This window comes from Myiozetetes cayanensis, unplaced genomic scaffold (genome assembly GCF_022539395.1).
Source record: "Myiozetetes cayanensis isolate MyiCay16 unplaced genomic scaffold, myiCay2020 scf5-8, whole genome shotgun sequence".
NCBI classification, from domain to species: domain Eukaryota; kingdom Metazoa; phylum Chordata; class Aves; order Passeriformes; family Tyrannidae; genus Myiozetetes; species Myiozetetes cayanensis.
Genome location: NW_026087742.1, coordinates 83585903 through 83598127, shown reverse-complemented (window position 1 = coordinate 83598127; position 12225 = coordinate 83585903). Strand labels below are relative to the sequence as shown.

Here is a 12225-nt window from a genome sequence, read left to right as displayed (position 1 = left end):
AATGTAGACTGGGGGGGGGCTTGCAAGCCTAAGCAGTAGACTGTGTAGGAGTAGCAGGATAGGAGGCATTTGGATGTCTGGCTCAGCATGAGGCCTCTACTTAACAGTTTCCTGTCTCTATGAAAGCTGCAGCAGAAAATGATGGCAGAGTAATGGGAATCATTTTTGCAGGGAAAACCTATTAGCTGGACTTTTATGATTGACTGACCATTTCTTCTCCCTTATGCTAGTGGGGTCACAAAAGTGTAAGAGATCTTAATGACACTCCAGTTCATACTTTTTTTTTCGGTCCTGTCTCCCTCTTGAAGCTGTAAAGAAGTAGTATTGTGCTTTTATTTTAAACCCTTCCCATGTAAGATGCCAGTATTTTACCTCTCATTGCAGATGGGGTTCTGAATCTCACAGCAAGAGTAGTTTTTAATCCCTCATTGCCGTTTGTGACAGCTGTGTTATCATGTGAAATGCAGCTTGTCTTCCAGAAGTAAATGGTCTGCTTTCATTACTTGGGTATGTGAAACTCTTTTTAGTGGCATTTAACTACCACAGAAATCATACGTCTTGATTCTGAGGAGCACCCTGGAAGACTAGACTCTTGGCAGGAAATGGATTCTTTTTGCAGTTTGAAAGTGGTTGTCTTTGGTCTGTGAATGAATGGATGACATGTTTAAATCATATTGCTTTGCATGTACCATGCAGAATAAGAGACTGCTACTTTTTTTGTGTATGCTTAGCTTAGAAAACTTTGAACTAACTTGTGTACAGTCTTCTCAGGACCTCTGGCGAACATGCCTTATCCATGAGCTGCTTTTTAGCCTGATTGGATTAGTCAATTTTAAAAAAATAAATTGCAATACTTTTATGTAAGTGAGAGGTTCAAACTCACTGGTTATTTTGAGATACTGTCTCAGGCTATTTGAACTCTTTAGGAAGAGGTGACCCAAATGCAGAAGGGTGTGGAAGAGCTTGCATGTGAAAGGGTGAGCTATTTTATCTTTGAAGTGAATGAGCAGGCATAACTGTAAAGTATGAATGGTCTGGAAACAGCAGAGCTACAGAGCTTCAGTCCTGCCTGTCCTTGTGATGGAGGAACTTGGGAGGAAAGGCGTTGGTGGGGGGAGGCAGGGCAGGATTTGATAAATGAGGCCAAAAGTTAGAAAATCTGTAGCAATTAAAAGGATATCCTTTCCATGCATCATGTAATTAGACTGTGAATTTCGTCTGCTACAGGAGGTTGTTGAGACTATGAATTAAACAAGATTAAAAAAGGAATTGGACAGATGATAGCAAGTACAGATTTTTCTAAATATCTGTATAAATTAATACCCACTTTAAAAATTGATTGTTAGGATTAATCCCAAAATCCAAAGCTTATGTCTGATTAGCAAGCAGAAGGAAACTTGACATGTTCTTGCACATTCTTCTGGCTCATGAGATACTGTCAGAGACATGATGTTAGGTAGGGTTGATTTAGTATCCAATTTCCTGGCTTTTCCTCTACATGCTTGTAAAAGGAGGCTAGGGAGATTCATGGCTACTTAAAAGAAAAGTACAATATTTCATTTGCTTGAGTCCTGGATAATCCATAAAAGTAGTTTTAGGGAGTAGGGATTTTAACATTAGGATTTACGGCATTGCTTGTCCCTATTGTGTGAATGTTTGAGAAGTACAAATTTAATGCTACACTTATTCCTGTCCATCACAGCTTTTTTTAACATTTTGAAGTTTTTCAGTCCAGTTGGTATATGTGCCTGGAACTGTAATTTCATTTCCATTTTAAAATTTTGTTGCTTTTTATTTACTTTGTTGCCAAAACCCCCTCAACCAACATAAAACCTAAACAAACCTTTCTTAAGTTTCCACACTTCTCTGTAGTAAGGTGCCTTATTTCTGAAACTTCATGTCCAGATTTTAATGTATTAACAAGAAAAAACTTTACCTCTCCAGGATGACCCCACCAAATTCAGTTTTTGGAGCTTCATCTCCTGTAAATGGGCAGTCTCTTGCACAAAGTGTAAAACATCCGTACAAAGATTGAACTCTGCTCAGATACAATGTTGCTATATTACACTTGTAATAGGTTATATTAGAACTTAACTTTTGTTATTTAAAAGGTGATTTGAGGTGTAAACCCGCTGCTCTATGTGTTACAATTTTGCCGAGGACCTGTACTTCAGAGTTACAATAGTAGACTAAGCTTTAATGCTTGCAAGTGCTTACAGGAATAAAAAGTTAATAGATCCTTTAGAAGGAGAATAAAAAAAGATGATTTGACCCTCAACATGTTAAAAAACTCATGTGTAATTCACACTTTACTGTTTCTGGAGTAGTCAGCCTTCTTGGTCCCTAAGCAGTGGGCATGAGGAACTGAAAACACCTGTTGCTGACTCGCTGGGGGTTCTGCTGGGTGCAGGGAAAGCCTCAGGACTGAAGCAATTAGAAGCAATCCAGGAGTCGTGCTTTGATTGTAACAACAGAGTAATTAACGCATCATTACTTAAGCCTTGGAGGTGTGGTTCCTAGTCGTGGCCTAGATGTCCGTGGCAAGTGGCTTATCCTTACTGGGAGTTTGTAAGCAGTTGGTCAGAGGACAGGAAAGCTCAGTGTCACAGGAAGAAATACAAGTTTTCTTTTCATTTTTAAAAGATGGCACAATCCATGTATTTTTCCTTACGTATGCATTTGGGCAAGACAAGGTGAATGAGTAGTGACATCAGTCAGCTTCAGTAAAAACTTGCAGAGGGGTATTGGAAAAGGTACTTGACTCATATTTTTTTCTTCTCTTAATGTGGTTTCAATTTTGCAGTAGTCATGAGCAAAAGGTGCCTGACAGTGTGTGCAGATCTTATGTTTGAATTGCTCAAGGTAGGGTTTGTAGGAGGCTGTTGTACCATCAAGACCCGTTCTCTTGTTTTCAATGCTAGTATTTTACTGTAATTCCCTACAGCTTTACTTGTATTCTCTCTGAGATCTTTAGTGGATAAGGATACTTCACGCTATAAATAGCGTTCTTTGTTTCATAGTCTTGATTTATTCACAGAGTAAGCACAGCAGGGTCCTATGAGGAAGATTATATGTTGGATTTTTATAGAGTGCTTCCAGAAGGAGTTTGAGTTCAAGTCAGACTGCTTTTGGTGAAGCATTTATAAATGGATTCTAAGAAGTTAATTTTCCTTGCACATACTCTTCTAACATAATTTCCAAATAGGACTCAGAAGTCTGAAAAACAAATAAAACATATGGACCGTATCTTCATTGCACAGCTCCATGATCATCATTGTTGCTTGGTGTGTTAGTGCTGTGGGGGGGAGCATATTTCTGGAAAATTTTTGTTGAATTTAGCTTTCAGAGGCTTTAGAGACAGCAGTGTGTCTCTGTAGAGGTGACAAGGAAGTTCTCATTTCCTCAGCAAATCCAGGCAGACTTTTACTGCTTAGCAAAAAGCCAATCTTGTCTAAATGGCAAGGTCTTCTCTTCTAGATTTAAGCCTCAGTTCTAAAGCATGAAATAAGTAATAGAAGTTCTCGTTGAAATGGTTAAGATTAGATGATGATGACAATGATGACTTAAGCAAACACATTTCTGATTGATGTCATTCACTGAGTGCTGCACTGTTGTCAGCTGAAACTAAAAATTCCTGGCAGCAAAATGAAATGGCAAGTTCAGACCAAGCAGTCTTGAATGGTAGGCAAGGCTAAAACTCTGACTTTTCATGCTTTCAATTGCTAAAAGTATTTTTAAAAAAATCTCACTGTCACAACTGTAACTACAGTGGAATGCTCACAGTGGTGGGGTGTTTCCCACTTCTGTGTGTATGCAGCTGGCTCTGCTAGCTGTGCTTGGTTGTAGCTCAGCTCTGCAAGGCTCTTCTCTGTCCTGGTAAAGAGCTGAGTCTGCTCTTGAGGAGTGATGTGTCTGAATGGAAATACCTTATTAGGTAGACTTGGCGTGTTCATTTTTTAGGTATTTTCAATATGTGTGATATTACAGGTATTAAAGTTGAAGGTTTGTGCTTTTGTTATGGTAAGAAGTAGAACTGCTTTTGAGTGACTGAATGACAACCACATTTCATGGCCTCACTGGAAGTGAAGGTGGTCCTTGCCAAGAGGAGAGTACGAGCTGTGGAGTGGACTAGCTGTTCTGTGTGCACAGTAAAGGAGCTGCATTGTTTTCAAAGAACTGTCCAAAAAAAAACCAACCACGAGGAAAAGCTGGCTATCTAAATTCTAAAGTGTGTGTCTGCTCTTTGTGTAGATGGCTTAGTTCACAGCCTTGAGGCTGACTGCTGAAGTATAATTTACTTGATTTGTCAGATAACTCTTTTGGGTCTCCTGAGTGTTTTGATTTACTTCCACAACAAAGGAAATACAGAGTGAGTATTCTCATACATTGTCTTGTGAGAGTATTTTACTGTTGGAAGATCCTGCTTGGCCACATGTGAAGAAATGATGAATGATGAGAGCTAGAGATTGTGCTGATTCCAAGTGTCTGCAAGAAATTTTCAATTGGACTTGTCACAAGTACGGGTAGGCAATTCTTAGGAAGCCTAAGTTGAGTTTTTGGGTCCTTTAAGGTATAAGCAGTTATGTGTTTAATGGTTAAATTTTTGACCTTAAGTGGTTCATGTATTGTAAATTTTATAAATTTGAAGTGGAAAACTTAATATTGCGGTGTCATGATGGTGTGGTCACTACTGTACAACAGTCAAAAAAACCCAAAAGAAGTCCATGCTCCAGGGAGTTTGTGCTCTAAAAATAGAGATGATACAGTTCACATACATAATGGATGATCAGAAGACTTGCTGCTAAGCAGTGTAGTTAGAATACTGGCGCCTTCAATAGCACTTTTCATGTAGTGTTTAAAAAATAGTAGATTTGATATGAAGTACTCCACTTCTATATTCTGTCAGTGGCTTAAAAGGTAGTTTGTAAAGCACTTAGCTCAGATAAGTTCTGAGGAATATCTTTTCTGATAACTAAACCAGTCATTGCACTTCCCATTTATCAGACTGTTTTTTTTCCTTCTGGTGTTCTTTGGAATTGTGCCACGTTAGTGTTTCTCATAATCATGGCTCTGTACCTGTAACATAGAAAAGTAAGATGCCTTTTAAGTGGCATAAATAATTTCATGTTTTATTTTTGGTGTGTAGACATATTGCTTGAAAAAAAAAAGGATTCTTGTAGTCCTAATACATTTGCTCTTGTGATTCAGATTGTAATACAGGTCTCCTAAGTACCTGAGTTTTACACAGAAGGCAGCAGTGAACAGTCTATTATGAACCAAGGCAGATAACACATTAGTACCAAATATGAGAGCCTTGAGTCTGTGATTTTTGAGTTCTCTTGGTCAGCTTGCTCTCCTGGCAGCCTATGTGAGATGTAGGAGATAATGAAGTAACACTGAGTTCCAGGTCACCACCAGCCTATTTCAATACCTGTTTTTAGTACAGAGCCTTTTTAAAAAAATATTTACTTGATGATTTCAAAGAACAGCTGAGAATTTTTGCAGTAGGCATAACCGGTCTGGTGCTGTCAAATTGAAAAGGGTACACGAAGATATTTGGCTCTGAGATTATTTTATTACTCTTCTGGCTATAAAACTGAATTAGTAAGAAGAGAGTTCAACCTGTCACAGCTTATTGCAGGGATATTTTCCATTTCATTTTATTGCCCTTGGAGGATATGATTTCTCATTACGATAATTCAGTTAATTAGTTGTGATGTCTCCCTAACACCAAGCCACAGTCACTCTTTTGCTTTTATCAACATTAAGCTCGTGCAGGGTAGCAGTGGAGGAAAAAAATCAAAAACCCACAAAGGATGCATATGCCCTCTAGTTAAATCGTATGCACCTGTAGTAGGCAGACCACTAAATAAGTCTTGAAATGACAGATAATCATGTTTATGTGCTTGTAAAAACTTAATCCTCATGAGACAAGAGTCCAATGTTATGGCTGGAGATTTGTCACTGGGGGGTTTGCTTTGTTTGAGGGTGGCGTCTCGTTGTACAGGTTTGCTAAAGGATACTGGAGCTGGGTTGTGTCGCTCTGCCTGCACTGGGACTGCTTAGGCACAGAGCAACACAGGTTTCATGTTTCAGCAAAGGCAGCTTTTCATCTTTGATCTTGGAGATCCCAACCACTAAAACTTCAAGTGGTTTTAATAAATGAACAAGTGTCTGTGCATCAGTTTTACCATGGCAACTGCTCGTAGCCCGTGATGAATATGACAGTTTAAAGTAGCTAAACTGAATGAAAGAAAAGGATATGCTACCTTGTAAGTAAGTTGGGCTAAAGCCTACAGTCTGGCAAGTAGGATAAGTTAATTGAAAGTGATAGGGTGAAGAGTCTTGACTAAGATGTAGGCATCCTTTCCCCTTTTCCTGGTTACCTGTTACAGCCTTCTTCCTTCTGATTAGCTGTCGGGCAGGAGCATGGTTTTGAATTAGCATAAACTTCTTGTCATACTGCACCTAATATGCTTAGAGTTAATAATGTAGGTAGTTTCAAATTGACCTGTTTGTGCTGGTACTCTCTAAAAAAATTGTCAAGTATGTTCATTGTTTCTACGTAGATTAAAAAAATGCATACTGCTTTCTTTAGCACAATGCTCTTTCTCAAATCACTCTTTTCCCTCTCGTGTTTCCTGCAGGTGTTCCGCAAGGATCTCATTAGTGCCATGAAACTACCAGATTCTCACCATGTCAACCCTGATGAATACTATGTCTTTGCGGACACGTGGAAACAAGAATGGGAGAAAGGGGTTCAAGTTCCAGCCAGTCCCGAAACTATTCCACAGCCTTCTCTCAGGTAATGGTGATCAGACACAGATCATGTGCACAAAACGTCAACTCAGAGGAGATGGTCTCTCAAAAGCAGATTGTCCAAATGCAGTCAGCTTTTCTCTGTTGTTATATTTAAATCTTCAATGCAGCAGCCTTCAGACATGTTCTTAAACCACACAAGTGCCAGTTTGGAAAACATGTCTGTGGCACTTCAGCCACAGATCTTGTTCCGTCTGTGCACTTTATAGTATCTACATTGTGAATTTAAAAAGATCTCTTTTTCCAGATTAAAAGCTCTTTTTTCATTTGAGTAAGGTGAGTTGAATAAATTACAAATAAACCCATATCTTGTACATGTTACTTAAAAGGTTTCCCTATAAAGCTTGACAATATAGAGCACTAGGCATGCAGTAGTTACTGAGACCTGCTAAAGTTACTCATTTGTTCATATAATTTAATTTAGGCTATTGTTGCCAAAGCTTTAACACTTTCTGCCTTCTCTCACCACAAGTGGCTCCTTAACGTTGTAGAAGTTCAGTAATCTCAGTTTCAGGAGATAGATTAATAATTTTTTGTTCTCTCACACTGTACCTAGACTAGGAAAACATATCAATGTAAACCTGCAACCCTTCTGTGCATGTTTCAACATAGAAATGTTATTGCCAGCATGGTCTTCAAGACAAAGATGAATGAATTGTCCAGTGAAAGCGCTGATGCCATCATAATTTAATTTCCACTGAGGCCATTGTCAGTACCAAGTTATTAAAAATAAATATATTGCATCTCATACTAGCAGTATTATATTAGAGGAAAAAATTGCTATAGATTTGGCTGGACTAGAGAAAAGAAAAGCTCACAAGGGAATGAGAGGAAAAAATGAGCAGGGTGAAGGGGGAGGAAGAATGGCAGAAGAACATTGTTTGTATTAACATTGACAGCCCACATTGTCCAGTAAGAATTATGTGGGATACAGCTTGACTGCTGCTTCGTCCTCTTTACTGCCTTATTTTCCACAGTTTTTCTCTTTTCCTTGTCCTGTGGAGGGTTAGCTCCAGATATCATGCAGAGCTGCTCTTGCATGGCACCACTCCATTCCGTATCTCTCTGGATTCCTTTCATTATATAGGGCCTTTTACATTGAATTCAGAGAAAGATTGACCTTGTCTAGTTTATTTTTTGCATGCCGAAATCAAACTAGTCAAACACTGAGTTTTATCTCTGAGAATAATTGAGAGATTGAGAATACAAATATTTTTCTGCCTTGTTTCTTAGATGATTTACTTTCCCCTTTACATTTTTACTTGGCATCATGATGTTTCTTGCATAGCAAAAATAATGGATTGTAATGTGGATAAAGCATTATTTACAAAAGAAGTGTAGACTGTGTATCCCAAATGGAGACCAAGGATTTTTCCCACACACACAGACACTACAGTAGAATAAATTAGCTTTCATGAAAAAGCTGGTATTTTCAAGAAATCAGTTGGTGAGATTTCCTTCTATCATTTAGGAGGAATATAGAACAAAGATTGTAGGGGTTTTGTGATAATACTTTCTGTGGGTTTCAGAAACACTTGCTTCATTGCAATAGTAGCATTTGTTAAATTGAAAATCATATGCACAGGCTTACATTTTAAAAAGGATTCTGTGTTTGTAGCAAACCTTAGAACATTTTGTGGGAAAAAAATGACATTTACAGAATCTTGTCTCCTTAGCCTGGCTACACTTACTGAATAGTTTAAAATCTGTGAAACACCAGGTTTCTTTGCACTTATAGCCAATATTTCCTGTCTTTTGAGGGTAGGTCTTAAAAAGCTGTAACTATTTCTTGTTTTATTTTCACTCTAGGGTTGTAGCAGAAAAAGTGAAAGAAGTACTGTATACACGACCGAGGAAATACATCCACTGTTCCAGCCAAGAGCCCACAGAACCAGGTTACATCAACATTTTGGAATTAGCAGAGTCTGTGTGCCGCTATGACTTGGATGACATGGACATCTTTTGGCTTCAGGAGCTAAATGAAGAGCTTACAGAAATGGGTAATTTCACAACACGTTCTAATTTTAAAAGCAGCCCTTAATTTCTGTTGTTCGAATTGTAGTCTGCTTGTGAGATCTTTTAACCATTGCTGAATGAGAATTGAATGCAAATGCTAAGAAAAACAGGAGGTAAAAATGCTTAAAGTAAATTTCTTGCTTGATCTGTTAATGTTTTATATTTTACCTGTTGGGCTTAAAAACTTCTTTGCATCCAAAATCATGTGCAACTTCTGCAGATTGAAGCGGGAGGGAAAAAGCCCACACCAGGTGAAGTTAAGACTTCAAAAGTTAAAGGTTTTTTTTAAGGAAAGCAGATGTTTTAATTTCTTCAATTTGAACGCATTATTGCTACAAACTCAGAGTTCTGAGGAGCTTGCATGCTGGGTTCTCAATAGAGTAATTGAGTTTCACACTTGTTAGCTCATTTAGAATCAGCTAAGTAAACATTCTTTTTCCGTGCAAGTTGTTGGTATAGAGGGCTATGAGCAGGAGTGAGCTATGTAAAATAACCTTGGAATTATCACTAGAATAACCAAACTATGGTGTAATAACCTATATGTCTAATATTCTTCCATGGGTGATTGCAGATCTTTTAGGAAGGACAGGTAGACAAAAGAGGGAAATATTTTACATCACCTGGATTTGCTGTTACTAAAAAAGGAAGAATCTGTAGTGATGTGATAATCAACTGCAGTGTTATCTGTAATAGCTATAAAATAGTGGTGACTGAGATCCTGAGGGGAGTGAGGAGAGGAAGTAGTTTTTCTGGTCCTGGACTTATTCAGGTAACTGATAGGTGGTTCTGGGAGGCACCTCTGAAGTATGGAAGGATGTGGATGTAAGAAGTAAAAGCCAGGACAAACTTCCCAGGCATACAGGAATGCTGTTAGCAAAAGCTGTCAGCTTTTCGGTGGGGCAAATCTCCGTCCATGGAGATTTTCAAGATCTGACTAGACATATCTCTTGAGCAACAACCTTTGCTGGATTTACTGTTGACTCTGCTTGGAGCCAGGGACTGGGCTGAAGCCCTCTAAAGGACCCTTCCCACCTGAATGATTCTGTAATTCTTTTAATTCTGGAAGTGAGAAAATACTGGGGCGTGAGAGAGAACAGTTTAAGAGCAGAAGGCACTTTTTAACCGCATTCATTTATCTTTTCTGTCTCCATGTTTATTGTTTGTAATGAGGATTCAGAATTAGTAGCCTTAGTTATAATATTAGCCTCTGCTATCAATGGTTCATGAATGTCCCAGCATTCAAAAATCTGAGTAAATTGTGTGCTGTGAGCATCATTGTTATTTTTGACGGATATTTTCATAAGGTGCAGTTGGGAGATTTCTTGTAGCTATGAGCATTGTAGGGTTTCTTCCTCAGCGTATGTCCTGAAACTGCAAGCCGAGGACCAGTCTCACAGCAAATCCTTTCTAAGTGGTCCTGGTTATGCTAAGTTTGATTACTGGTGAGTGTATATAGCATGTCTAGTGTTCAAGTGAACAGATAGTATGGATTGCAACAGTATATTTATCTGCTATTCTATTTTTAAAAATGTGACCAAAAAAATAGAAGCACTTTTCATAACTGTCATACTTTGATCACTCAAGTAGTGTACTAGATAGCACTGGGTGGTGCGACTTCTGTATTGTTATAAGATATGAAGTATTCTTGGTAAGTTTTATTTCTTAGGGAGTTAGCCTTCAGAAGAACTTAGTGTGTGGGTTTTGGATGTCGTTAGTGTTTCTTAAAGTGATGGAGGTGCAGGAAGGGCTGTATGGGAGTCTCTACCAGTTACAGCAACTGCTGTCTGTCTTTTATGTTGTGGTGTTTTCTTCAAGGTTTGATTTTGTGGTTTATGTACAATTTAAACTTTTACTGCAGTAGTAGTTCTGCTTATATTTATAAAACAATGCTACACTTAGACTGTGAGTGAAAAAGCTTTTCTATTTTTCTTTCATTTTTAGATTCTGTGTCTACTACAGTAGTTGCTAGAAGTTGTCCTTTTTCTCTTCCTGTTTCTCTGACTAATCAGAAGCACCTGACTGTCTCCTTTTTGGTGTTTTAGGATGTGGGCCCCTGGATGAAAACACAATGGAAAAGACAATTGAAGTGCTGGAACGGCACTGTCATGAGAATATGAATCATGCCATTGAGACTGAAGAGGGGTTGGGTATCGAATATGATGAAGATGTCATCTGTGATGTGTGCCGGTCCCCCGACAGTGAAGATGGGAATGACATGGTGTTTTGTGACAAGTGTAATATTTGTGTCCATCAGGTTAGTGCCTGCAAGAAATGTTGACACCATCCCATGGTCTAAGTTTACCTAGGCAAGTGTGGAATTTGAACCGGTATTAAATGTTAATTGGAGGACTTTGTAGTTTTCTACGTATGAAGGATCGCGCAATACTGAGGTGAAATTTTGGACCCTAACAGTTACAGTAGATTAAGTGGCCTAGCATAGTTAATAAGTGGACAGCTGCAGTCTAACAGGAATGCAAAATGTGTTTTTGGGACTTGCAAGTACTTCCTCTGTGACCATAAGCAATTTTTCCCATTATGACTAAACCTGCTTAATGAAGATAAACAGGGCAGGAAATACTGGCTTGCCTATTTGTGAGAAACCTAAAGACCACTTGTTTCAGGACTGTCCAGATTTAGCCATCTTAAACCACAGAGTGATTTTTTTCAGACGGCATCAGCACCTGCAATAACCATGCTCTTGATCTGAATGTTGCTCACATTTATAGTGTTTCAGAAGTAGCCAAAACTTTACACTGACTGAGCTCAGTGTAGTCAGGCAGAGGTATCAGAAAAGGGATATGAATCCTGTGGTTTCTGTGCATCCTGTTCTGCAAGGGGGTTTTGCTATAAATTCAAAAGAGACCAAGAAGGTTTTTTTTTTTTCTACTGACTGCAAGCAGTACTCGGAAAACATATCTGGCTGAAAAAGGACCTGTCATCTCCTTACTCTCAGTGGCTGGCTGCCAGCCCAGCTGCTTTCCTGATCTGATTCACTGTGTGAAGCAGCCACGTGTGCCTGAGTTGCCAGTAAGGTGGCTAGTGACAGGAGTACGGCTGGCAGCTGGGCTGCCTGCTTCAGTCCTTGCTCGTGCCTGTTTAGAAGTAATGATGGATTTGCAGTCAAAGGGTCGTGGTTGCCTGCTGACAGCTGAGCTTGAGCTGTTGGTCTGCTTGCCCCTCATTCTTCCCCACGCTGAATCTGCCTGAAACCAACTGGGGAACATGTCTGGGCTAGAGCTAATCCTCACAATAACAACAACTCATTTGATTTTTAATCTGGATCAGTTTTGGTTGAACAAATGGCCTCAGGTCTGTTTGTCATCACACGGTTAGGAGGTGGAGGGCAGGAGGAGTGTGAGAAAATTCCTCCTTTGTGGTACCTTCTTGTGC

The 12225-nt window shown here is 39.0% G+C and overlaps 1 protein-coding gene across 5 annotated transcripts in view; it reads left to right on the top strand.

The window, feature by feature from the left end:
- JADE3 (jade family PHD finger 3) overlaps window positions 1-12225 on the top strand; it is a 72293-nt gene that overhangs the window by 36573 nt on the left and 23495 nt on the right. For all 5 annotated transcript variants that reach the window (XM_050331600.1, XM_050331596.1, XM_050331597.1 and 2 more), the window contains 3 exons: window positions 6648-6805; window positions 8629-8819; window positions 10878-11089. In XM_050331600.1, coding sequence (XP_050187557.1) covers window positions 6648-6805; window positions 8629-8819; window positions 10878-11089 — 561 coding nt within the window. The remainder of the gene's footprint in view (window positions 1-6647; window positions 6806-8628; window positions 8820-10877; window positions 11090-12225) is intronic.